The 27254-nt window shown below is 45.8% G+C and overlaps 1 protein-coding gene across 3 annotated transcripts in view; it reads right to left on the minus strand.

Moving 5' to 3' along the window:
• Window positions 1–15270, minus strand: part of NUB1 (negative regulator of ubiquitin like proteins 1) — a 36342-nt gene extending 21072 nt beyond the window's left edge. For 2 of the 3 annotated variants that reach the window (XM_018046696.1, XM_018046695.1), the window contains exons 1-5: window positions 15178–15270; window positions 11432–11549; window positions 4212–4379; window positions 2456–2514; window positions 1423–1493 (exon numbers count right to left, since the gene is read on the minus strand). In XM_018046696.1, the coding sequence (XP_017902185.1) occupies window positions 1423–1493; window positions 2456–2514; window positions 4212–4379; window positions 11432–11549; window positions 15178–15248 (487 nt within the window). In that variant the 5' untranslated portion in view covers window positions 15249–15270. Of the gene's footprint in view, window positions 1–1422; window positions 1494–2455; window positions 2515–4211; window positions 4380–11431; window positions 11550–15062; window positions 15158–15177 lie in introns of those variants that run through there. The other variant, XM_018046697.1, reaches the window with a different exon arrangement.

Here is a 27254-nt window from a genome sequence, read left to right on the forward strand (position 1 = left end):
AAAGACTTCCGCACAATGAAGGATACCACAAACAAAACACACACAGAGACGAGATGCCAGGGAAATGATCTCTAAAGCAGGCCACAGGAATGGCTGGCAGGAATGCTGGAAAGAAAGACCAGGGCTGGGCTGGGAAGGCCGCACTCCAGCCAGGCTGGATGTGGACCTCTCTCTGGAGGCCACAGGAACCTACTGGAAACCAAACAGACACAGCACCTGCCTGAACTGCTCCAGAAGCTAACTGGGCTCCCCTGTCCATTCATGTCCCCTTCACATCCACTGCCCTACTGCAGCCAAAGTGACCTCTGAAACACAAATATAATTGTGGGTCACTTCCCAGCATCAGTGGCTTTCCCCCTCCCTACAGGGAAACACTAATATGAATGATATTCGAACTCAGGCTTTCTCAGCTGTACTACTGGTATTGTGAGCCGGATAAGTCTTTTAATACTTATTTTTATTTGTTTATTAGCTGTGCCGGGTCTTAGCTGCAGCATATGAACTCTCAGTTGTGGTATGTGGGATCTAGTTCCCCGATCAGGGACTGAACTCAGGCCCCTGGATGGCAAGCACAGCGTCTCAGCCACTGGACCACTAGGGAAGTCCCTGGATAGGAGCTCTTCTGCACCTTGATGTTCAGCACCATCCCTGGTCTCCTCCCATTAACTGTTAGGAGCACAGCCTCCTCTGGCCCCCTGCTACCAAGTCATGACAACCAAAAATGTCTCTAAGCATGTGTGCTAAGTTGCTTCAGTCCAGTCCGACTCTTTGTGACCCCATGGACAGTAGCCCACCAGGTTCCTCTGTCCATGGGATTCTCCAGGCGAGAGTACTGGAGCGGGCTGCCATTTCTTCTCCATGGACCTTCCTGACTCAAGAATCGAACCTGTGCCTCCGACATCTCCTGCACTGGCACTGGCAGGCAGATTCTTTACCACTAGTGCCACCTGTCTCCAGACATCGCCAAATGTTCCCTGCATGGCAAAATCACCCTCGGTTAAAGCCACCACTATTAGCTTTGCCACGTGGCCTCTGCCCGCTCCTCCATCCTGAAGAAGCACTAGTCTCTCCTCATCGTCCACACTCAAAGATACGCCAGACCGCTCCAATCCCTCAAGTTCACACGACAGAGCTCTGCCTGAGGCTCTCTGCGGGAGTGCTCCCCGCCACAGCTCCTGCCGTGTTCACTCAGATAGAGCGGGAGTGCCATCTCCCTTGCAGCACACCCAGACTTCCGTCCTGCAGCATCCCATCAGACCTCCACTGAGCATCAAACTCTAAAATAACTCGCTTTACATTATATATACAATAAAGCCACCCCAAATTTTTGAATAGAGGAAGAGTGAGGGGGAAAAAGATACAAAGTCAACATTTCTCTAGTAACTTGATTTTAAAAATTCTGCATACTGTGCTGTAACATACCTAGTTGAAGTTGTTTCTTATTTATGACAATTTTGATGTAATTTTCTTGAAATCCAAAGGTTTCTGCTATTCTGTAAAATAAACCAGAAAATTATAGCTAACCCAATTTGTTACGTACTATCCACTAAACAGATTTTTACCATGACAGCTATTTTAGATATTCTTCTCAGCAACAGCCAGTGTTCCAAATCACTGATGCACAAACATTACTTCAGATAGAGCGAGCTTACTAGATGGCTATTTGAAATTGTGTCAGAGACCATGTCCTTTTGTAAACCATCTGTTTTACTGCTTGGTTCCTCGTGAAGCACAGACCACTGGTGCTGTGTATCCGTTTGAACAGGAGGGCCCTAGCTGCAGGAGAGGAGAATACCCATCCCCGACACCTCCTGTGGTCTCCCTGCAGAAGCCCCTAGCGGGGCAGTTGTTCATACACCGCTCACTGTGTGCCGAGTGGACGAGGCTTCCTGAACCCAGCCCTAACGGCCCTGATGCAGGCCAAAGAAGAAAATGAGGAAAATCAGCTGGGGAAACACAGACTACCTAGCCCTGGAGGCAATCAAAACACTTACCACTGAGAAATGTTCAAGGAGATCAAACAACTGACCAGGTCTCAAAAGTCAGATTCTCACTAGAATGTGACGGGCCAGTATTTTTTTCCTTTTTACAGATGGGCCAACAGCCTGAGACTGGTCAAACCACTTCCCTGAACATCAGAGCAAGCCATTGATGCATTAAAGCATAAAATTCAAAACTAATGATATGGCCAGTATCAGGCTGCCTCCTATTTCTATCACTTACTGATTCAAACATAGACCAAGTATACGCATCCAGGGTTCCCACCTGCTCTCAAGTCACACTGGGAAGTAAAGGAGACTGGTACAAGTCCTGGCTTTGCCCTTAAATGCCAGTGTGAGCCTGAACAAGCCCTTTAGCCTCAAAGCCTCAGTTTCCCCTCCACTGGGAGACGAGACCAAACGAGTGGGTGTAAGGAAGCTGAGCGCCCCTGGGCCACAGGCACACAGATACTTACTTAGACCTCAGTTCTCTGCCAGTGATGTGCAGGCGGGTCTCCAACAAGTTTTTCCTATCCTGTATAAAAATAAGACAACATGCACTTGAACTTGACACTTTTGGGAACTGTTACTCTGCCTATAAAACCAGACAAGTTGATATCAGATGATGTAAAAACACGCAGGTCTCTCTGGTTAAGGACTAAAAGGACACGTGCCAGGCAGGAAGCTACTGAACAAAACCTGCCCGTGACCCAGAAGTCCTTGCAGGGGCAGCAGTGTTTCTCACAGGCCGGGCTTCCGCCTTTGGGGGGAGGTCTGCTGGGGGCAGGGCAGGTCCTGTTCTGCTCCACGAGGACCCACCCACAACCTCGGCGCCAGGACCACCTTGGTAAGCACCCTCCGCAGCCACAGAGAAGGGAGCGGCAGGACAGCTTTTGGCACCTCCCCTTCCCCGATGACGGGGCTTCAGAAGGAAATATGGACTCACTAGGGCCACCAAGGACGAGACCGTGCAGATCATCTGCTCGGATTCCACACTCACCAATCAGCTTTCTGATCAGTGGTCTGCTTTCCCAGGTACTTGGTACTAGCAGCTGCTGCTAAGTCACTTCAGTCGTGTCTGACTCTGTGTGACCCCACAGAGAGGAGTCTGTATATACATACTGCCTTTTAAACTCATGAACTGGTATTCTGAGGCAGATACATATATAACGTCCTTTTTCTCATCAAGTTCTTTATTCTTCCTAGAAATTTTTAACAGCTTTATAGGGATGTAACTTGCATATCTTAAAGTTCCCTGTTTAAAAGCATAAGAGTCGAGATTTCTGGTATGTTTACAGAGTTGTACGACTGTTACCATAATAAAATTTCAGAGTATTTTTGCCACCTCCTCACCAAACATGCCCTATCCTCCAAATCCCTCCCACTTCCCATCCCAGACAGCTATGAATATATGTTCTTTCTTTATGGATCTGCCTACTCTAGATGTTTCATAGAAGTGGAACTACACAGTACGTGGTCTTTTGTGTCTGGCTTCTTTCACGGCGCTTCTGAGTGGCGCTTCGCTCCTTTCATGGCTGGATAACTCACTTTATGGGTGCACCCCGTTTGTCCACCAGCAGGCATTAGGGCTGTTTCCACCTTTAGGCCACTGTGAACACAGCTGCGAGTGCTCTGGTACAGTTTTTGTACAGCTTTCACTTCTCTTGAAGTAAAACAGCTGGGTCACAGGGTAATTCTGATACACACTTATTTTCATTTCTTCTGAGAATAACGAACCCTGATCAGTCCTACAGGGCAGCCCCCTCTGGGCGCCCTGCCTCCGTGACACTTCTGGACTCCAACTCCTGAGGACGTGCCCGGGACACTCCAGAGTACCTACCTGGGCACTCAGCTGACTGTGCTCTGGCTCCACCAGCAAAGAGAAAGAAAGATGAAATCCTGCGTGATGTGTCCTACTGCCTACAGTTTCAGAAAACCTGAAGTAATCTTTTATTCCCCATTTTTGCTAAACGTTTGTTTAAAGTCTAGAAAAGGCAAGAATGTGATGCACAGCTCTGTAATGCCTGGAGCCCACACTACCTTTTAGATGTTCCAGTTTTAAGAATCCATAAAATTAACTTTTAGGTTTATTAATGTTCAATATGTAAAATAACTTAAAAGAATTTTATCTTTGGACTGCAACTTCAAAAAGAAAGAACTCACTATTTCTTCAATCGCGTCGCCAAGGTAACTGAGCATGCGTAACTATGTAAGTCTGGGGAACCTACTCACCTTTTTTACCCGTGGAGGTAGAAAGACTTCAATTGTGGCAATTCCTGTCGTTTTATAGTGCTCATTTCCTGTGCCACGCTCGACTGCTTTGCAACGTATTTCTTCCATTACCTTTTCTACTTCATTTTCACAACATTCTAGCTTGTCAGAGTACTTCTTAGCAAGGTCCTATGAAGAAAAATTGAAAAAAAAAAAAAAAAAAACCCAAAACCAAAAAACCCACAGATCAATATAGCACTAACTCAAAAAAGGTAAAATACACATCAGTGCACACAAGAATATAAGGCAGAAGAACTGACGAGCAGCGTTCACCCCGTTACAGTGAAGTCTGGACAGTGGCTTGACATCTCGAGAGGCACAGAGCTTAGAGGGTCCAGGAAAAAATAAAAACGAAGGGGAGGAAAACGGACTCCCTAGATAAAGTGAGACTAGCTGGGATTATGCTGGGGGAAAAGAAAGGTAAGCTGCAACTTACGTGACTGCAGTATACATCAATACAAAACTACCTTAAGGAATACTGAACTATTCACCACTGCAGAGTGTGGGCAAGAAACAAGAAAACAGAAAAGCTTCCAACTTTTCTAATTTGTGAGAACAACTCAGGTTAGATGATGGTCTAAGTATGTATTTCTAATAAGGGAGATGTTCTTGATATATAAAAGTTACAAAGCAGATCAGAATATCTTTTTTAAAAATTAATATAAACCTATTTATAATACACACTTTAAATAAACAATCACATAGGAAATGACTAAAGAAAACACCAATATTGGTGATATGTATAATGTATTTTTGAAAACACACTCTATCATTTTTGTAGTTAATTATATATATACAGCTTTTTTCAACAAACCAAGAGTATACATTGTTTTTAATTCCTGGAAAACACAGAAGCCTTTTCAATAAAAATACTTCAAAAAAACTTTCTATAATTCTCTAGAAAACATGAATATAATTACCTTGTGAAGGTTTTTTTTACCCCTTTTGACACCAATCAATTCTGACACCAACTGGATATCCTACAATTCAATTCAACTCTGTCACGAAGGATGGAGTTAGTGAATCAGAGGCAGACGCCAGAGGCTAAGGGCTCACTCAAACAGGTCTGCCCTCGTTTCAGGCAGCAGGTAACCAGGTCCCCAGGTTACCCACACTTCTGTCTGACTGGGCTACACAGCTGACGGTTCCTACAAGCCCTGCCCCTTCAGGTTTGGCAATTCGCTATAACAAACACCAGAGAACTCGGAAAAATGGTCCCCTTATTTTTAAAATTCATTATGAAGAGAACGAATGGACGCCCAGATGGAGATGCAGGCATGGCAGAGCCTGGAAGGGCCCAGAGTGCAGGACCAGAGGACTTTGCTCCCTGCGGGTGTGCTCCTCTCTGGCCAACAGACGTGTCTGCCCATCTGGAAGCTCCCGCAGTCTGTCATTTCAGGGTTTTTACGGAGGCTCCATTATATGGACATGATTGACTGAATCACTGACCACTGCTGACCAGTGTGATCTCCTCTGCCCTCTGGCCTCCCAGAGGCTGGAGGAGGGTGGGACTGAAAGTTCCATGCTTCTAATCAAAGTTTGGTCTTGTAGGCAAGTAGCCCTGTTCTGAAAGTCCCCATCACCTTTGTGCTGTGCTTAGTCGCTCAGTCATGTCTGACTCTTTGTGACCCCATGGACTGTAGCCTGCCAGGCTCCTCTGTCCATAGGGATTCTCCAGGCAAGAACACTAGAGTGGTATCCTCCTCCAGGGCATCTTCTTCCCAATCCAGGGATGGAACCAAGGTCTCCTGCACTACAGGCAGATTTTATGCCAGCTGAGATACCAGGGAAGCCCATTAACATCAGTACTTACATCTAATAAACATCAGCCAGGTGCTGAACACATATTCTCTCAGACACTCAGAGCAACTGGATCATGGAGGTACCACGGCCCCCATTTCGTAAGTGATCAGAGTGGGACCAGAGATCTCCTGCAACTCGCTGAGGCCCACAGGCAGCGGCAGAGCTGCGCCTGCACACCTTGACCTCAGAGCCCAGGCTCCCTCCTCTGGTCGGAGCCCAGCTAAGCAACCAGGGAGTTCCCTCTGGGCAGGAGAGCACAGGCCGGGTCACCAGGGTACCTATGCTTGCCTGACTCAACGGGGGTAATTTTCCCGTGGGACAGAGGGCCTTCTCAAGGATGCTAATTATAGCCCTAATAAAACAGGTTTCGCTTTCAATTATGAGCTGTCTTCAGTGCACTGGCTCCCACATGTCAGCATTCCCTTACCCCTCAGCCTTTAAGTAGTCAGGGTCTGTTAAAGATATTTATACGAGAGGAAAGGCAAATTTAAAGGAATCCTTCAGTGAATTATTTTGTAAATTACAAAATAAAAAAACTGAACAGGAGCAATCAACATTCAACATCTCCAACCCCTCTTAAATCTCTACTCTCTGCCAGTCGGCTTCCACACGGACATTCTGAAGTTCTTGTCAAAATCGCTCAGTGTCTCCACCTCACCAAACCCCTTCCTCAATTACCTGAAATTGACCTAGCAGCAGCCGTGGACACAGTGGACTCTCCAGCCTCCTCACTTGGTTTCTACACCCTCTCCTCCTTCCTTCCACCTCGACTGCTCCTTCGCCGCCCCTTCTGCCTGGCTCCTGTCATCTCTCCAAACTCTAAACACCGAAGTGACCCAGGACTCAGCCTTCAGACACCTTTCCTTCCTCTACTTGTTTGGTTAGTAATGTCAGCCAGGCTCACTGCTTCAAGCCACACCTATACACCACCAACTCTCTCCAGAATATCTCTGGCCGAGACCTCGACCTTGAACTCTCAGACTTGTTTGGCCCAAAACTAAGCACTTGGTCTGGTGATAGAAGAAAAGTCCGATGCTGTAAAGAGCAATATTGCATAGGAACCTGGAATGTTAGGTCCATGAATCAAGGTAAGTTGGAAGTGGTCAAACAGGAGATGGCAAGAGTGAACGTTGACATTTTAGGCATCAGTGAACTAAGATGGACGGGAATGGGTGAATTTAACTCAGATGACCATTATATCTACTACTGTGGGCAAGAATCCCTTAGAAAAAATGGAGTAGCCCTCACAGTCAACAAAAGAGTCCGAAATGCAGTAATTGTATGCCATCTCAAAAACAGAATGATCTCTGTTCATTTCCAAGGCAAACCATTCAATATCACACTAATCCAAGTCTACGCCCCAACCAGTAATGCTGAAGAAGCTGAAGTTGAATGGTTCTATGAAGACCTACAAGACCTTTTAGAACTAACACCCAAAAAAGATGTCCTTTTCTTTATAGGGGACTGGAATGCAAAAACAGGAAGTCAAGAGATACCTGGGGTTAACAGGCAAATTTGGCCTTGGAGTACAGAATGAAGCAGGGCAAAGGCTAAGAGAGTTTTGCCAAGAGAACATACTGGTCATAGCAAACACCCTCTTCCAACAACACAAGAGAAGACTCTCCACATGGACATCACCAGATGGTCAACACCAAGATCAGACTGATTATATTCTTTGCAGCCAAAGATGGAGAAGCTCTATAAAGTCAGCAAAAACAAGACCAGGAGCTGACTGTGGGTCAGATCATGAACTCCTTATTGCCAAATTCAGACTGAAACTGAAGAAAGTAGGGAAAACCGCTAGACTACTCAGGTATGACCTAAATCAAATCCCTTACAGTTATACAGTGGAAGTGACAAACAGATTCAAGGGATTAGATCTGACAGACAGAGTGCCTGACAGTAGGCAGTGATCACGACCATCCCCAAGAAAAACAAATGCAAAAAAAGCAAAATGGTTGTCTGAGGAGGCCTTACAAATAGCTGTGAAAAGAAGAGAAGCAAAAAGCAAAGGAGAAAAGGGAAGATATACCCATTTGAATGCAGAGTTATAAAGAATAGCTAGGAGAGATAAGAAAGCCTTCCTCAGTGATCAATGCAAAGAAATAATGGAAAACAATAGAATGGGATAGACATCTCATCAAAAAATATTACTTCCCTGGTGGCTCAGATGGTAAAGCGTCTACCTACAACGTGGGAGACCCAGGTTTAACCCCTGGGTTGGGAAGATCCTCTGGAGAAGGAAATGGCAACCCACTCCAGTACTCTTGCCTGGAAAATCCCATGGACGGAGGAGTGTGGTAGGCTACAGTCCATGGGGTTGCAAAGAGTCGGATTCCACTGAGCGACTTCACTTTCACTTTCAAGAAACTTAAAGATACCAAGCGAACATTTCATGCAAAGATGGGCACAATAAAGGACAGAAATGGTATGGACCTAACAGAAGCAGAAGGTATTAAGAAGAGATGGCAAGAATACACAGAACTACACAAAAATTATCTTCATGACGTGGATAATCACAATGGTGTGATCACTCACCTAGAGCCAGACATCCTGGAATGTGAAGTCAAGTGGGCCTTAGAAAGCATCACTACGAAAAAAGCTAGTGGAGGTGACAGAATTTCAGTTGATTTATTTCAAATCCTAAAAGATGATGCTGTTAAAGTGCTGTACTCAATATGCCAGCAAATTTGGAAAACTCAGCAGTGCCCACAGGACTGGAAAAGGTCAGCTTTCATTCTAATTCCAAAGAAAGGCAATGCCAAAGAATGTTTAAACTATGGCACAATTGCACTCATCTCACATACTAGCAAAGTAATGCTCAAAATTCTCCAAGCTAGGCTTCAGCAGTACGTGAACCGAGAACTTACAGATGTTCTCTGGATTTAGAAAAGCCAGAGGAACCAGAGATCAAATTGCCAACATCTGTTGGATCATCCAAAAAGCAGAGTTCCAGAAAAACATCTGCTGCTGCTGCTGCTGCTGCTGCTGCTGCTGCTGCGTCACTTCAGTCGTGTCTGACTCTGTGCGACCCCATAGATGGCAGGCCACCAGGCTCCCCCATCCCTGTGATTCTCCAGGCAAGAACACTGGAGTGAGTTGCCATTTCCTTCTCCAGTGCATGAAAGTGAAAAGTGAAAGTGAAGTCGCTTAGTCGTGTCCCACTCTAGCGACCCCATGGACTGCAGCCCACCAGGCTCCTCCGTCCATGGGAGTTTCCAGGCAAGAGTACTGGAGTAGGGTGCCATTGCCTTCTTCAGACAAACATCTACTTCTGTTTTATTGACTATGCCAAAGCCTTTGACTGTGTGGATCACAACAAACTATGGAAAATTCTTAAGAGATGGGAATACCAGACCACCTTACCTGACTCCTGAGAAATCTGTATTCAGGTCAAGAAGCAACAGTTAGAACTGGACATGGAACAACAGACTGGTTCCAAATTGGGAAAGGAGTACATCAAGGCTGTATATTGTCACACTGTTTATTTAACTTGTATGCAAAGTATATCATGCAAAGTGCCAGGCTGGATGAAGCACAAGCTGGAATCAAGACTGCTGGGAGAAATATCAATAACCTCAGACATGCAGATGACACCACCCTTATGGTAGAAATAGAAGAAAAACTAAAGAGCCTCTTGATGAAAGTGAAAGAGGAGAGTGAAAAAGTTGGCTTAAAACTCAACATTCATAAAACTAAGATCATGACATCTGGTCTCATCACTTCATGGCAAATAGATGGGAAAACAATGGAAACAGTGACAGACTTTATTGTTTTGGGCTCCAAAATCACTGTAGATGGTGACTGCAGCTATGAAATTAAAAGATGCTTACTCCTTGGAAGAAAACTTATGACCAACCTAGACAGCATATTAAAAAGCAAAGACGTTCCTTTGCCAACAAAGGTCCCGTCTAGTCAAAGCTATGGTTTTTCCAATAGTTGTGTATGGATGTGAGAGCTGGAAAGAAAGCTGAGTGCTGAAGAATTGATGCTTTTGAACTGTGGTGTTGGAGAAGACTCTTGAGAGTCCCTTGGACTGCAAGGAGATCCAATCAGTCAATCCTAAAGGAAACCAGTCCTGAGTATTCATTGGAAGGACTGATGCTGAAGCTGAAACTCCAATACTCTGGCCACCTTATTCGAAGAGCTGACTCATTGGAAAAGACCCTGATGCTGGGAAAGATTGAAGGCGGGAGGAGAAGGGAACAATAGAGGATGAGATGGTTGGATGGAATCACTGACTCGATGGACATGAGTTTGAGCAAGCCTGCAAAATCTGCTGGCTCTACTTGGAAATACATCCAGAGTCCAGTCACTTCTCACTACGTCCACAGTGATTCTCCTGGTACCAAACCACTGCTGTTTCTAAATTAGCATACTGCAGCAGCAGCTGATGGTTTCCCTTATTCTCTTGTCCCTTTTATCAGCCTCACCACTCGGGAATTCCACGGGTGTTAGGAGCTCTGTGCCAGGAGCTGGGGACAGAAGTCAAAGCCCCACCTAGTTCCCAAGCCAAGAGATTGTAACAAGCAAATTCAGAAGAAAAGGTCTGCAAAGAGAAGGTCTGCAAAAACCGAAAAGAAAAAAAAAAAGGGAGTCCTGTCAGGAAAAGGAGAGAGAGAACTCCAAGACCCTGACACAGCGGTCACCTCCCAAGCGCATCACTGTGTCACAGAATAGGACAATGCGATGCCCTCCTGACAACCCTTACTCCCTCACAGAGGTTACACTGTTTACCAAAATACACTCAGACTGAGAAAACAAGAGGAGTACGTTCTAGGACATTCCAACATAGTGAGATTTCGCTCAGAAATTATTATAATGTTCCTCAGCTTAGAAAGGCAAGCCAACCTCAGTTTCTAGAAATTTCACTTAGGAAAAGTGAGGCCATTTTTGATGAGACCATAAAAAACTGAGGTACAATTATTAGGAAAATGTATTTTGGAAAAATGAACAGATAGCCAATAGCATAAACAAAGCTAGGGAGGGGAACAGTGTTCTGCAGCTGAGCACACTAATCAGGAGGGCAGAGAACGGCCCGGACACCAGCCCGGAACACGCTGCACCCGAACCTTCTGCCTCCGGCGCTGCCCCCCCAGCACGAACACCCAGTTAATCATCTTAGGTAACACTGTGAGGCACTAGAAACGGCACACGCCAAAACCATCAGATAAACAGTCTCATATAAATAAAGTCTTCTTAAACAAAAATAAGCTTGCCAACTGCTAGTAAAACATGGGAGCCTGTTTATCACCATTGTTTCTGGTTATGCCGAAAGTCTACCTGTTTGTGCCTGGCAATTTCTGGTGACTTCAGAATCTTACTTACCAAGGAGACTTACAACACTGCTAATTAACAACATCTTAAAAGAGAAATACCTTCAATGCCAAGCCAACTTCTTTATTTTCATCTGTATATGGAGGCTTCCAAAGTTGGATTTTGTCTTCCCTTAAAAATTGGGTCAATTTTGATTGGAGATATTTCTTTTGTGCCATCCTTGAAAGCAAAACAGTACATCAGTGATACTCTGCACTACATTTCAAAATGTCTATAAGTTACTCAATACACTGCTGGGTAAGCAAGAGGTCTCCTCCATTCCTCCCTGTCCAGTTTAAAGTACTTTAGACTAGGTTTTAACTAGCTGCAAACTTCTCTAATGGCACCCCACTCCAGTGTTCTTGCCTGGAGAATCCCAGGGACGGAGGAGCCTGGTGGGCTGCGGTCTATGGGGTCGCTAGGAGTCGGACACGACTGAGCGACTCAGCAGCAGCAGCAGCAAAAGTCTCTAAAAGATAAGTATATCACACACAGAAGGGAATATGTATCATATATCCATTATATATGTTACATAAGAATACATGTTTCAAAGTTGCTAATATGTAGTAAGTAATTTTTCTATTTCTTGGGTGTGTTGTGTGTTTTGGATAGCTAAGCGTTAAGTGTGTTAGTCGCTCAGTCGTGCCTGACTCTTTGCGACCCCATGGACTCCAGCCCACCAGGCTCCTCGGTCCATGAGATTTTCCAGGCAATGGTACTGGAGTGGGTTGCCATTTCCTTCTCCAGGGGATCTCCCCAACCCGGAGATCTCCCCAGCCCAGGGATCGAACGCAGGTCTCCTGCACTGCATGCAGATTCTTTACCGAGTGAGCTACAAGGGAAGCCCTTTAGATAGCTAAGTCATCTCCAAATCCTTTGCGACCCCATGGACTGTAGCCCACCAGGCTCCTCTGTCCATGGGATTTCCCAGGCAAGAACACTGGAGTGGGCTGCCATTGCCTTCTCCAGGGGAATCTTCTTGACCCAGGGATTGAACCCACATCTCCTGCAATGGCAGGCGGATCCGTTACCACTGAGCCACCAGGGAAGCCTGTTCTACTTCTTAACCTGCTATCACTCTCTAAGAGGAAAGATAAAATAAGAAAGATAGATCCTTAAAGCAGCAAACTTAAACAACTCAACACAGTGGCTCTGTGGTAAAGAATTTACCAAAATACAGTGGCTCTGTATGTCGGCTATTTTAACACAAAAGAGCAATCACCCTGGCAGGTAAATATAAAGAAGAGCTAGCTTGAACCATGAACTACCAATAATATACATTTTCTATATCTGAAATTTTAAAATTGAAAATTTAGGGATTTTTCTGGTGGTCCAGAGTTACGACTCTGTGCTTCCAATGCAGGGGGGCTGGGTTCCATCCCTGGTCAGGGAACCAGAGCCCACATGCCACACAAAGTCTCTGGATGCCACAACTAAGGCCTGGGCCCACCAAAATAAACAAATATTTTTAAAAATAAGAGAATTAAGTTAAAACTTTAGTGTTTACAGTGCTAGAGAAGTTTTGCATGATATTTTCTGATAGAAGCATAAAAGCAGATCTGCTCGTCCTATTCAAATCAATACTGGCAGGGTCATCATCTTACACACGAAAAGCCACAGCCCAAGTCTGTAAAAGGACTCACTCAAGGATGAAAGATTAGGCAGCGCCATAACTAGTCCTGGGACTTGTGCCCGCAACACTGGATCACTGCATTCTACCGTCTCTACAAAGTCCCTGCTGCTTCTCTGTCCTGGGCTCACACAGCAGTGGAGTCTTTCACGCCTCCTTCACTAGCGCTAGCATCTCAAAGGTGGGTGAGGCTGCCAGAGAGTGAAACAGCTGATGGGGCAGTGCAGCCAAGTCAGATGAGCAGTGAGCAAAATCAAAGGTTATTAGCCCCTGAAGGATGGAGACATATTCCAGAGAGTGAAAAAGTAGGTAAGACTTAACATAACCTAGATGAGCAACTTTTTCCTATTCAGGGCCTGTATTCCACACTCCTCAAAATCAATTCACCTGATTTCTAAATCAAGTTTGACAACTTAAGTGTATTCTGTAAGCAAGTACTTTAAAAAGAAAGTTCAAATCCACTTTATATTAATTTGGCAGCAAAAAGAGGGTAATCAGGATAGGGGGGAGAAGGGAAAAAGGGGAAAACACATCAAAGAGGGGGATGTATGCATCCAGGTAACCTAAGAAAGAACCCCAGATTTTCAAGCACTAATAAACTGCTTCTCACACATAAAATTGGACTGTAGTCTGCCAGGCCCCTCTGTCCATGTAATTTTCCAGGCAGGAATTCTGGAATGGGTTGCCATTTCCTCCTCCAAGGGATGTTTCTGACCCAGGGATCAAACCCACATCTCCTGCGTCTCCTGCACCAGCAGGCAGACTCTTTACCACAGAGCCACAGGGGAAGCCCGCTCACAAATGTTCAGAAATTCCCAATTAAGTATCACTTGTGAGCGGGTGGTAACCATTTCAAGGGCCATTCATGGAAGCCAAGCCATTTTAGAAGGCTGAACGCACAGCCCTCTGTAATCCAAGTAACTACCAAGCGGAAGTCTCAAAGGATTTCCTAAACCTAGTGTGTGGTCCACACTCCTGCTGCTGCTGCTGCTAAGTCGCTTCAGTCGTGTCCGACTCTGTGCGACTCCATAGACCGCAGCCCACCAGGCTCCCCCGTCCCTAGGATTCTCCAGGCGAGAATACTGGAGTGGGTTGCCATTTCCTTCCCCAATGCAGGAAAGTGAAAAGTGAAAGTGAAGTCGCTCAGTCGTGTCCGACTCTTAGCGACCCCATGGACTGCAGCCTACCAGGCTTCTCCATCCATGGGATTTTCCAGGCAAGAGTACTGGAGTGGGGTGCCATTGCCTTCTCCTCGTCCACACTCCACCCACCAGCAAATACATAGCAAGGAGGGTCTCTAGTCCACCACTTAATGTTTGAAAAAAAGATTAAACCATTGTCTTAAAACTTACAAAACTTCACTCATGGGCAACAAAAAAAAACGAGGATATGTATTTTAACTCAAATCAAAAGAGAAATGGTTTAATAAATCAGTTTTCAACGTTAATTGGAAAACTGAAAGTTTCAGGCTTGCTACACAATGTTCCGTGTCACAGTCTCCGTCAAAAAGCAGAAATTCATTAATACCCATGCTGTAAACCGAAAGTGAAAGGGTATAAATCATTCCTGTAACATTTCGCTTTCATTTTTTAAATAAATCGATCTACGCTGCCTTTATCCAGAGGTTTTCAAACATATACAAACACACATATACTTATTCAAAATACAGTACTTTTTCCCTCTTAGACTATTACAAGAATCTTCTATTAAAAAATAAGAGTGTGGGAAGACGTTGAGAAACATACAGGATCTGATAGTCACGGCTGGAGAAAATAAACCGTGTTTTCTCATTAAACAGGAAAGAAAATCTGTCTTTGACTGCAAATAAATCCCAAATGGCGTAACAATGTTACGATTCAAGCTTTTTGTATGGCCAGTGAGTAATTTTAACATATACATATGTTTCTCTGCCTCCCTCCAAAAACATTTCAATCTCTCGTTTTAAATACCCACCACCCGCGTCAGTCCAGAGCAAACCCAGGGCCGGGCGAAGGGCCCGGTGCGTCCAGAAGCCCCGACCCGCCGCCCCCGGTCCCGGCCGAGTCTCCGCGCAGGGCGCCCACCTCCGCCGCTGCCCGGGCGGGGTCGGCGTCGGGGTCACGCCTGGGGGGAACTGGGGCGCCGGGCGGCGCGGCTGACACCCGGGTCAAGGACCGGACGTTCGCGCCATCTCCTCACCTGCGCCACAGCTGCGCCAGCCGAGACCCGCCGAGTGCCCGGATGCGGCTGCGGCCGCCGTTTATTTTCATTCCGGGTGAGGCCGGCCCCGCCCCCGCCGCCGAGGCCGCCGCCGAAGCCGGGCCGCCCCGCCCCGTCCCCGCGCGGCCGAGAAGCAGGGGTATGGGCGGGGCTGAGGGGGCCGGGCGGGGTTGTGGGTGGGCTGTGGGCGGGGCTAAGGCGGGAGAGCTGGACACGGATGGGGCGCAGCTGGGGTGAGGGGCGGGGCGAGGGGGCGGGGCGGAAGGGCGGGGCAAGGATGGGGCGGGGCTGGGCAAGGGGCGGGGCTAGAGCCTGGGGCGATCGGATGTGGGCGGGGCAGAGAGGAGAGCAAGAAGGAGCCTGGGCGCTGACCGCCCGGGGGACTTTCCGGGGGTCGGGGGCGGGGCTGGCGGGAAGAGTCAGCCCGCAACCCTGGGGACCGCCCCTGAGGACCAAGGCGGTGTTGGGCGGGGCCGCTGGCCCGGCCCAGTTTACCTGACTTCTGAGGAAATTGAGCTTGGCTTCATTCCTCCAGAATCCTCGAAAGAGGCCAGAGCACCTTGGAGCAAGCCCCTTCTCCCCCCACGGCGGGAAAGTCTGGACTTAGTGCAGCTGGGTCCGCCCCCGCCCCCCAACCCCCATCCCACCCCCGGACTGGGTCTAACATGATGACCCCTCTAAAAGTCCAGCTTTTCATCCCTCTGTGCATCACTCGGCCCAGGCCTCCGCTTTGGTGAACTTCCCGGCCCCTTGCCCTCGTACTTCTCTGCTGGTTTTGCTGGCCCTGCTGACCCTGTCTCCACATGCTATTGCTGACAGGACCTCTGGCAATCCGCCTGCTCCCGAAGCGCTCTACCCACCCCTGTACTCGGTCATCTAAGCCCCTGGCCTGACGCCTGTGTCCTGTGTCTAGGTGAGGACATAAGACAGGCTTGTCCGGAACTAATGGAGCTCAAAGCCCGCTGGTTGAGCACAGGTCATAGCATAGCTTCCAGAGATGGTTAGATCCGCCTTCGGCAGGACCGAACCGAAGAATGGGAAGGCAAGATAGAGCCCATGGCAGAGCCCAGAAACTTCTCGCTCGGATGAGACTGTTGGTTGTTCCATTCCAAACCCAAGGCCCCAGCTCGCTTGGGCAGCACATTAACCAAATCCAAGGCCCATCCTGGGACCTTCTCTAGCACTGTCCTGGGCCCTGCACGTGGCAACTGGCTTCAGCCCTGGGGATCTAGGCAAGCTGCCCAGCCTCCACTTCACCTGGGAAGATAATATCAGTATCCCACCCTCCCCTTTGCCCCTGCACAAACATTCCCTGAAACAAAGTGTTGTGTCTAGAATTACTCCAGGAGCTGCAGACTGTCTGAAAGGGGCTTTGCAAACTCTCTGACACCCTCCACAAGGAGAGGGAAGCATGACCCCTCTTCCTGGTGCCCTTCTGCTCCTGGGGGAAGAAGCCTTAGGTGGGATGTGTGCCTAAGTCCATTTTAGGGGAGAGAAATGTGTGCAAGGAGATCAAACCAGTCCATCCTAGAGGAAATCAGTCCTGAATATTCATTGGAAGGACTGATGCTGAAGCTGAAGTTCCAATACTTTGGCCACCTGATGGGAAGAGCCAACTCATTGGGAAAGACCCTGATGCTGGCAGGAGGAGAAAAGGGCAACAGAGGATAAAATGGTTGGGTGGCATCAACCTCTCCATGGACGTGAGTTTGAGCAAACTTCAGGAGTTGTTGATGGACAGGGAAGCCTGGCATGCTGCAGTCCATGGGGTCACAAAGAGTCGGACACGACTGAGCGGCTGAACAACATGTTCCCAAAGAGGCCCTGTGTGCCGTTTTCCTGACCCCATGGGGAGGACTCTGTCCACACCACAGAGCAACTTCTGGTCCCTCTTTTTTCCTCCTGTGACCTGCAGATGTTGTCCACTGGCCTAGCAGTGCTTCTTAGGAAGCTGGCTGATTTCTGTGTCTTTCTGAATAAGAGTCTTGTGGCTCTACAGCCTCCTTTGAGTACAGGAACACTTAGAAATCTTTGAAATTAAAATTCTTCACCGTGGGCCAAGTCGATTTCTTAGTTAAGGCAAAAGACAAACAGCAAAATGGGGGGAAATGTTGCCTTCCATTTCAAAACCATACTTCAAGAACTCTCACAATTTGATAAGAAAAAGACCAAAGCAGAAAACTGGGCAAAAGCTACTAAAATATGATTCACTGAAAAGGAAATAGAAATGCTTTGTAAATATGCAAAAAAATTACTCATCTCGTTCATGATGAGACACTAAATATAAATTAAAACTACACCCAGGGACTTCCTTTGTGGTCCAGTGGTTAAGAACTTGCCTTTCAGTGCAGGGAATGTGGGTTGATCACTGATCAGGGAACTAAGATCCCACATGACATGGAGGAACTAAGCCCACATGCAGCAACAAAGAACCAGTGCAGCCAAAAATTTAAAGAAGAAATACAATTTTAGAAACTATACCAAAATTTCACTTTTTACCTCTCAGACTGAAAAAGATGGATAACATACTGTGATGACAAGGCTATGTAGAAACAGCAATCTTCATACCTTCCTTGTGGAAGGTTATGTTGGTACAACTCTTAAGAGGGCAATTAGCTGAGACTGGTGGCTCAGATGGTAAAGAATCTGTCTACCAAGGCAAGAGACACAGATTTGATTCCTGTATTGGGGAAGATCCCCTGGAGGAGGAAATGGCAACCCACTCCAGTATTCTTGCCTGGAAAATCCCATGAACAGAGGAGCCTGGCGGGCTACAGTCCATGGGATCACAAGAGTTGGACATGACTAAGCATAGAGCACACACATAGCATATCTGTCAAAACTAAAATGCATATTCTCTTTATTCAATAATTCAACTTTTCTTGTTCTGACTATTCTTTACTAATCTGCCTCCTTTCTGTTATTACTCATACTGACATTTAGTGACTTCAACTGCAATTTCTTAAGATGAAGAATTCTTCTTAAATTGTGTATGCATTTTGGTTGCTACAGGTTTTGTGGTGATGAATAATCAGGGGACTTCTGCATAACTGGTCTTACTTCTGATAGAATAAAACCAGAAAATCCTTAAACATTCTTTGCATGACCATGAGATTTAACACTAAATGTTATCAGTTCTTCCTAGAAAAAACAAAAAAAAAAAAACTATTTATAGTTGTTCGGATCAGAACAATATACATGCATTGGGTTAAATTATGTACTTAACTAATTTTTTCATAGATGGGAAGATGTATTTTAAAAGAAAATAACTTCGTTCTTGATTTTTTCTATTTATAAATGGAAATTTCTGAGTGGTTATAAACTAAAATTTGGGGGGAATTTGAGTGATGATTCACACTTTGGTCTTGCAAGTTTTCAGTTTCACTGCTGTTTGGAGATGTAGTCTTTTTATTCATCATCTTGGCTGGATGAGAAGAAAGTGGAAGGAGCAGAGAAAAGAAGCAGGTGGACAGGGAGCTTTGTTCCCATCTTATTGGGAATACATAATTTCCTTCATCCTTAGAAATGATAGAAGCTGTAAAAAGGTATGGAGAGGTCCGATAAGATGCTCAGGAAACATGGGCTGGGAAGATGGATCTCAGGTCCTATTAGAAAGTGTAAAACAGTGTTATAGTTAAAAGGCCCTCCAACCAGCCACTGTTCGCCATCCTCCAGTGAATACCACAGTCATGCAGTATCACATAGGAAGATCAGCATGTCTTCTTTAAGCTCTGGGGATCGAATCTATCCCAGGTTTTCAGGATACAGTTCAAAGGAGTAAGGCGGAAATTGTTAACTCCCATCTGTAAGAGAGAAAAAAGCAGCATCCAGTGTCTTTGCCCTTTTCCACCAGAAGCATCCCTCCCTGCTCTAGATGGGGGTGGAGACAGGTCTTCCACCTAAGTATCCTTCCCTGGCCAGAGCTAACCTGTCCCTTACCAGCGCAGCTGTCCCATCATCATCCCTCCCTATTCTACCACCGAGGTGGGGTGGAGATCCATCAGGGATAGACTTGATGGTATCCCAGATTGATGTCCAATTCCTCACCATTAAAACCTTTGCCTGCCTCTGATGTCACCCAGGGTGCAATCAGAGTAACCTTCCAGAATGCTTCCCAAGCTAAGACTGCCAGGAGAAACATTCATCTCCTGGGTTCCTGTGCATGGTCCTCAGTCTACTCCTGACCACAATAAGACTGGTAAATCATAAGGGGGCCAACATAAAGCCAAGATGTCCCTTCCGAGCATCACCACACCTGTATAAGTGATAGCAAAAGAGATGGTGAAGGCCCAGCCAGTGAGGAAAAAGTGATTTTTGTCTTCAGGTTATTAGGGCCAGTCCTTCCAGTTCATTCCCACAGATTCAACAGAAAGAATATCTAAGGAGTTGAGACAAAAGCCACTGGAGAGCCTTCTCTCGTCCACTAAGAGCTAGTGTTACCAAAGGAAGAAACCTGCTGTACTTCCCATCTGAGTAACTTTTAGCCTGAAAGATGGTCTTGGAGCTAGAGCTCCACCTAGCTTACAAACGTGCTCCTGTTGTAAATCTCAACTAGGCTAAGGTGCTTCCTGAAGAAAAGGCAATGGCACCCTACTCCAATACTCTTGCCTGGAAAATCCCATGGACGGAGGAGCCTGGTGGGCTGCAGTCCCTGGGGTTGCTAAGAGTCAGACATGACTGAGTGACTTCACTTTCACTTTTCACTTTCATGCATTGGAGAAGGAAATGGCAACCCACTCCAGTGTTCTTGCCTGGAGGATCCCAGGGACGGGGGACCCTGATGGGGTGCTGTCTATGGGGTTGCACAGAGTCAGACACAACTGAAGCGGACTTAGCAGCAGCAGCAGCAGCAGCAGCAGGCACTTCCTATCAATCTAAGCTTGGGATCTAAGTCAAAGTGCATAGTAACAGCATAGATCACAAGTCCCTTGAAAGTTTATGATTCAGCAGATTAGGTTAGTAGTTTCAATTTCCAAGGTAGTTATGAAATGGTCAAAGAGACCAGGAAACGTTGACTGAGAAAGGAAAATTCAGTCCACATGCTTTGCCCATTTCTGGCCGCTCCCCTCGCGGGGATGTTGGATGCCTCTTGGCATCAGCAGGTTGGTATAAACCCCCAACAAGGCTCCCCTTGTGGGGCTGCCTTTAGTCATTACGAGGCATCACAGAACTGTAAAGCAGGGCTCAACGCTTGCTTCGTGGTCAATTCCATGTCTCTTTGATGCCACTTTCACAGACAGGCGCACTGTAAAGTTAGTAAAGTACAGCAGAAAATGTGTATAATAGGAGAACAAAGAACTAGAGCTCCAAGCATCCTTACCTGTCTTAAAGATCCCAGATGAACTCCCAGTATGAAAGGCTGTGGCTGCGAGCTGTGAGCTATGCCAGGATTTGTGATATTCGGAGAAGAGGATTTCGATCTGGGGCCAGAGTTGAGGCTTGACTACTCAAAGCTTTTGTGTAATAAAGTTTTATTAAAGTATAAAAGGAATAAGAGGAAGCTTCTGACATAGATATCAGAAGGGGACAGAAAGAGTGCCCCTTTCGCTAGTTTTTAGCAAGGAGTTATATATCTGTTAGCAAGTTTCTAATCAGATAAAGTGAAAGTGAAAGTCGCTCAGTTGTGTCCGACTCTTTGCAACTCCCCTGAATTATACAGTCCATGGAATTCTCCAAGCCAGAATACTGGAGTGGGTAGCCTTTTCATTCCCCAGGGGATCCTCCCAACTCAGGGATCAAACCCAGATTTCCCGCATTGCAGGCAGATTCTTTACCAGCTGAGCCACAAGGTTACTGGAGTGGGTAGACTATCCCTTCTCCAGGGGATCTTCCCGACCCAGGAATCGAACCGAGGTCTCCTGCATGGCAGGAGAATCACCTGCAATGATAAAGAATCACCTCAAAACCGAGAGAGTTGCATCAGGCCCCTCTCCCACAGCATTCACTTTGAGATAGCATTGGCACAAGGTGAGTCATACAATTGATGTGAATCTTAAAGAAAGGCAAATTTCCAAGCAAATGTATAGTTTTATTAACATAGCTTAAGAGAACATTTTTATGAGGGAAACTGCATTGGTCAGCTCAAGGTTTGAGAAAAATTAAGTTCAGGCAGAAGCAGGTGTTGTCATGACAACACAGAATTCGAAAGAAGCCTCCTTTTAATTTTGTATTAAAAAGTGAAAAAAAATGTCTGACACTTGCAATTTATTTCCTCTGCTTGGAGACCCCTAGCCTTCCTACCTGTTACCCTCGCATAACCTTCCACCTGATCAGATGCACACAGCTATTTCACAGCTCTAACTGTAGGTAACTAATAGCCACGCAGAGTTCTTAATCTATAACTAAGCAGATTCTGCCCTTTAAGGGAGGGGTTCAAATGCCTTGCCTCCCACCCTGTGGAAAACCTCATTTACCTCCATTTTCCCTTCATTTCAGCATTCCTTTGCTTTCCTCCATATGAATCTGTGCTTCTCGGAACCATATAACATCTCCTTAGTTCACTCATGAGTTCAATAAAATCTTCAACATATGTTCATTTTTATATCTGAATTGAGTCGTGATTTCACTTTTTTCTGAAACTTACCGTTTAACACTTTTTATGCCAATAATAAAAGATGGCAGTAGCACCTCCAGGCATTGTTTGTGGTCCAGATGAAGAGAAAAGGGAAGGGCTAAGAATGAAAAGTATGTCAACTAACTCTGTCCATTTTTATCTGGAAAACCATAGCTTATCCAGAAGCCCCACCCCTTAGCTTCCTCTCACTTTTGACTGATTAGGGAAAAAAAAAAAATGTCTCCTAGTCATTCCTAGGAGACTGTGGTGGTGGAGAAGACTCTTGAGAGTCCCTTGGACAGCACGGAGATCAAACCATCAACCCGGAATATTCATTGGAAGGACTGATGCTGAAGCTGAAGTTCCAATACTTTGGCCACCTGATGCAAAGAGCCAACTCACAGGAAAGACCCTGATGCTGGGGAAAGATTGATGTCAGGAGGAGAAGCAGGTGACAGAGAGTGAGATGGTTAGATGGTAGGTATCATTGACTCAATGGACATGAGTTTGAGCAAACTCTGGGAGATTGTGGAGGACTGGGAAGCCTGGCATGCTGCAGTCTATGGGGTTGCAAAGAGTTTAGTGACATCGCTTACTCGTGGAATCTAATATATGACACAGGAATCTATCAGTGAAGCAGAAGCAGAGACACTGAGAATAGACTGGTGGTTGCCAAGGCGGAAGGGGGTGGGAGAGGCTTAAATTGGGAGTTTGGGCTTAACAGATGCAAACCGGTATATATAGAATGGATAAACGACAAAGTCCTCCTGTATAGCATAGGGAACTATATTCAATATCCTATGGTAAACCATAATGGAAAAGAATATGTGTATATATGTATAACTGAGTCACTTTGCTGTACAGCAATAATACAGCATTGTATACCATACTTCAATGAAATGAGTGAATTCAACTATCTTTCAATGAAAAAAAATTTTAAAAAGAAATCTAGACTTCATAGTCTAGCAGATAGGAAAGCTTTTATTATTTCGTTTGCAAAAGAGTGGCAGGGTAGAAGGGGCATAAATAAGACCAATCTGATGACCACTTGCAGGAAGGACTAGAGAGAGGGGTCTGGAGGGCATTGCGATGATTCAGGTAGGAAGAGATATAGATGTGGCTTATAGTAGTAGTTCATGGACAACTACTGGATGCAAATGCTTTGGATGGGGAAACATACAGTATTTGATGACTACTCAGATGAAAGAAGATAAAGGAGCAAGTCAAGTTCTACGTACTTAAAATTTTTTTTCCTCATGTAATTTCACATGTAGGCAATGTAATTGAATTCATGGACTCCGATGACGTTGTTCAGCGGCTTTTATCCAGTCCCATGGCTTTAAATAGCATCTTGACCTTGATGGCTCTTGTGCCAGTGTTTTTAGTTGCAGAGCACACAATCAATTCTAGGGATAGAATATTCTAGAACGGGCTTTATTACAGTGTGTTTGGTAGCTCTTAAGACCTTCAAGAAGGCCAAAGAACAAGACTTGGATGCTGAACAGCATCAGGAATAAAGCAATCTGGGATGTCACAACCAAGGAAAATGTCCAGCCATACCATGGAATTTTTCTACCAGGATCACCCTTATCAGCGCCACCTGCCCCTTAGCCTCTCTGGCGCTGGACAGCAAAAGTGCCACCCGGCCACTCTGGAAGAACCTCATGTACCTGCTGCCCTGCTGGTAGCTGCACACTCCTACCTTATGCTGGTCTGCCCAAGTCTCCCGTGGATACGTCTGCTATGAGTCTGGGGACAGCTGCAGAAACACTAGCTGCAAGAGAGTCTAGTAGGTGCCATCTTTCATTTCCAGCTGCTGGGAAAGAGTGAAGGCAAAAGGAGAAGGGAAAGGCAGAGGATGAGATGCTTAGATAGCAACCAACTCAATGGACATGAATTTGAGCAAATTCTGGGAGATAGTGAAGGACAGGGAAGTCTGGCATGCTGCAGTCCATGGGGTCACAAAGAGTCAGAGACAACCTAGTGACTAAATAACAGAACAACCTGAGCAGACCAGCTAAAAGGGTGGTGGGGGAAGGAAGTGATGCTTGGGCAGAGATCTGAAGGATGAGCAGAGGCTAACCAAGCAGGGGTAACAGAGAAGGCGGTATCTTACAGACCACATTACAGAGCAAGGGCTTGTGTGCCCGTGATGCAGGAAGCCAAACTCTCACGACGGGTGTTTGTCACAAAGGACAGGATTGTTTGCAGAGCACCATGCTCAAAAGACCCACACTCCCCAGTGGCATTCAGGCAACAGTTTATAAAGACAGTGTTAAGGGCAAGGGTCATAGAATGCAGGATCAGTTCACGGACATTCTTCCGGCTGGTTGGTAGTGAGGTACCAGGGTGATGTTGCAAATCTCAATCATCAACCTCCTGGTTCCAACCAGTGTGGGATCTGATGCTTGCGGTCAGCATGTGGTCACCACCCTCCACTGGGTGGGGATCTTAGTTTCTGCAAAGGAACTCAAAGATAACCATCTGATTGTTCTCTCTGTTCCTCCCTGAGGAACTTAGAGTCCTGTCACTCTACTGTCCTGTTCGTTAACTGCTTGACCCTGCTCTTTGGAACTCAAGGAAAGAAGGCTTAGGAAACTGAAGCCTTTTTCTCTCTATAAACAAGAGAAGGGGGACACAGAGGGGCTTTTGTACCAGAGGAGGCCCTGGTACAAAAGAGTCCTGCTCAGCTTCAATACCCTCTCTTTAACACTCTTCCATCCTGAAGGGGAATGAGACAGGAAAAGGAATAAAGTTTTGGATAGAGAAATCAGTCATTCACTCAGTAAGGGAACTTGGTTTTAGCAGGACTCAGTTTCAACAAGGACATTAGCCTGTGGCCAGAGGAAGCCCCGTGAAGGACACAGTGTGGTCGAAGAAGGAGAGAACAAAGGGAACGTAATGTCAGGCATGGTTGGAGAAACGAGCCAAGCCTTGTGGAGCACGGCCTGCTTGCCCCTGGGGAGCAAGAATCTGCTGGTATGTGAGATTCCAGTTGAGCTTTTTCAAATCCTGAAATATGATGCTGTGAAAGTGCTGCACTCAATATGCTAGCAAATTTGGAAAACTCAGCAGTGGCCACAGGACTGGAAAAGGTCAGTTTTCATTCCAATCCCAAAGAAAGGCAATGCCAAAGAATGCTCAAACTACCACACAATTGCACTCATCTCACACACTAGTAAAGTAATGCTCAAAATTCTCCAAGCCAGGCTTTAGCAATATGTGAACCGTGAACTCCCTGATGTTCAAGCTGGTTTTAGAAAAGGCAGAGATCAAATTGCCAACATCTGCTGGATCATGGAAAAAGCAAGAGAGTTCCAGAAAAACATCTATTTCTGCTTTATTGACTATGCCAAAGCCTTTGACTGTGTGGTTCACAATAAACTGGAAAATTCTGAAAGAGATGGGAATACCAGACCACCTAACCTGCCTCTTGAGAAATCTTTATGCAGGTCAGGAAGCAACAGTTAGAACTGGACATGGAACAACAGACTGGTTCCAAATAGGAAAAGGAGTACGTCAAGGCTGTACATTGTCACCCTGCTTATTTAACTTCTATGCAGAGTACATCATGAGAAACACTGGTCTGGAAGAAACACAAGCTGGAATCAAGATTGCCGGGAGAAATATCAATAACCTCAGATATGCAGATGACACCACCCTTATGGCAGAAAGTGAAGAGGAACTAAAAAGCCTCTTGATGAAAGTGAAAGTGGAGAGTGAACAAGTTGGCTTAAAGCTCAACATTCAGAAAACGAAGATCATGGCATCTGGTCCCATCACCTCATGGGAAATAGATGGGGAAACAGTGGAAACAGTGTTAGACTTTATTTTCTTGGGCTCCAAAATCACTGCAGATGGTGATTGCAGCCATGAAATTAAAAGACGCTTACTCCTTGGAAGGAAAGTTATGACCAACCTAGATAGCATATTCAAAAGCAGAGACATTACTTTGCCGACTAAGGTCCGTCTAGTCAAGGCTATGGTTTTCCCTGTGGTCATGTCCATATGTGAGAGTTGGTTGGACTGTGAAGAAGGCTGAGTACCGAAGAATTGATGCTTTTGAGCTGTGGTGTTGGAGAAGACTCTTGAGAGTCCCTTGGACTGCAAGGAGATCCAACCAGTCCATTCTGAAGATCAACCCTGGGATTTCTTTGGAAGGAATGATGCTAAAGCTGAAACTCCAGTATTTTGGCCACCTCATGTGAAGAGTTGACTCATTGGAAAAGACTCTGATGCTGGGAGGGATTGGGGGCAGGAGGAGAAGGGGATGACCAAGGATGAGATGGCTGGATGGCCTCACAGACTCGATGGACGTGAGTCTGAGTGAACTCCGGGAGTTGGTGATGGACAGGGAAGCCTGGTGTGCTGGGATTCATGGGGTCGCAAAGAGTCGGACACGACTGAGCGACTGAACTGAACTGAGAACCAGTGTGTGGTAGGAATGCAGAAAAGCAAGTCAAACCCAGGGACAGCTAGAGAGCAGTCCTTCCAGGGACATGGGCAGGAGAGAAGGGTCACGTTCACGCTCAAGCTCATGTATCTGGATGGCTGGACAGCAGGGCCAGACACTGAATGAAGGCCCTGGAAGAGAACCAGGCCTGTTTCTGTTTTGTTTTCTGGAGGGAGAGGTTTGGAAGGACTCAAAAGTTCAATTCTGGAGATAATAAAGTTTGGAGATGTGTTTGAGACAGGCGAGAGGGATATCTGGGAAGAATATAAATAAAAGGGAAGTGATCTTGGCTGGAGATACAACCCCATGAGACATCTGTGCTCATGTACAGACACCGAAGACACTGCCATGGATGCCTAAGAAAGCCCAAGGCTCAGCGAACGGAGCACAGAGAGATGCAGCTGTGCAGGGGCCACCCAGTGGTTCCGAGCTCTGAAAATGGCAGGTCTACCTTTTGCAGAAATAAGGAGAATGAGGCTGTTTTTAAAAATTGAAGTATAGTTGATTTGGGTTTCCCAGGTCGTGCTAGTGATAAAGAACACGCCTGCCAAGTATTCTTGCCTGGAGAATCCCATGGACAAAGGACCCTGGCAGGTACAATCCACAGGGTCGCAGAGAGTTGGATACGACTGAAGTGACTTAGCACACATGCACACATAGTTGATACACAACGTTGTGTTAGTTTTAGGCGCACAGCAAGTAATTCAGTTATATATTTGTATTATATATATATATATATATATATTCTTTTTCAGATTCTTTTCCACTAGAGGTTATTACAAGTTATTGAATATAGTTTCCTAGAGTATACAGTAGGTCCTTGTTGTTTATCTTTTTTATATACAGTAAGTGCGTGTTTGTTAATCCCAAACTTGTAATTTATCCTTTCTTCCACTTTGGTAAACATAATTTTGCTTTCCTTGTCTGTGAGTCTATTTCTGTTTTTTAAATAAGTTCATCTGTATAAGTTATTGAGATTTCACATATAAATGGTATCATTTGATATTTATCTTTGTCTGACTTACTTTACTTAGTATGATAATCTATAGG

Source organism: Capra hircus, chromosome 4 (genome assembly GCF_001704415.2).
Source record: "Capra hircus breed San Clemente chromosome 4, ASM170441v1, whole genome shotgun sequence".
NCBI classification, from domain to species: domain Eukaryota; kingdom Metazoa; phylum Chordata; class Mammalia; order Artiodactyla; family Bovidae; genus Capra; species Capra hircus.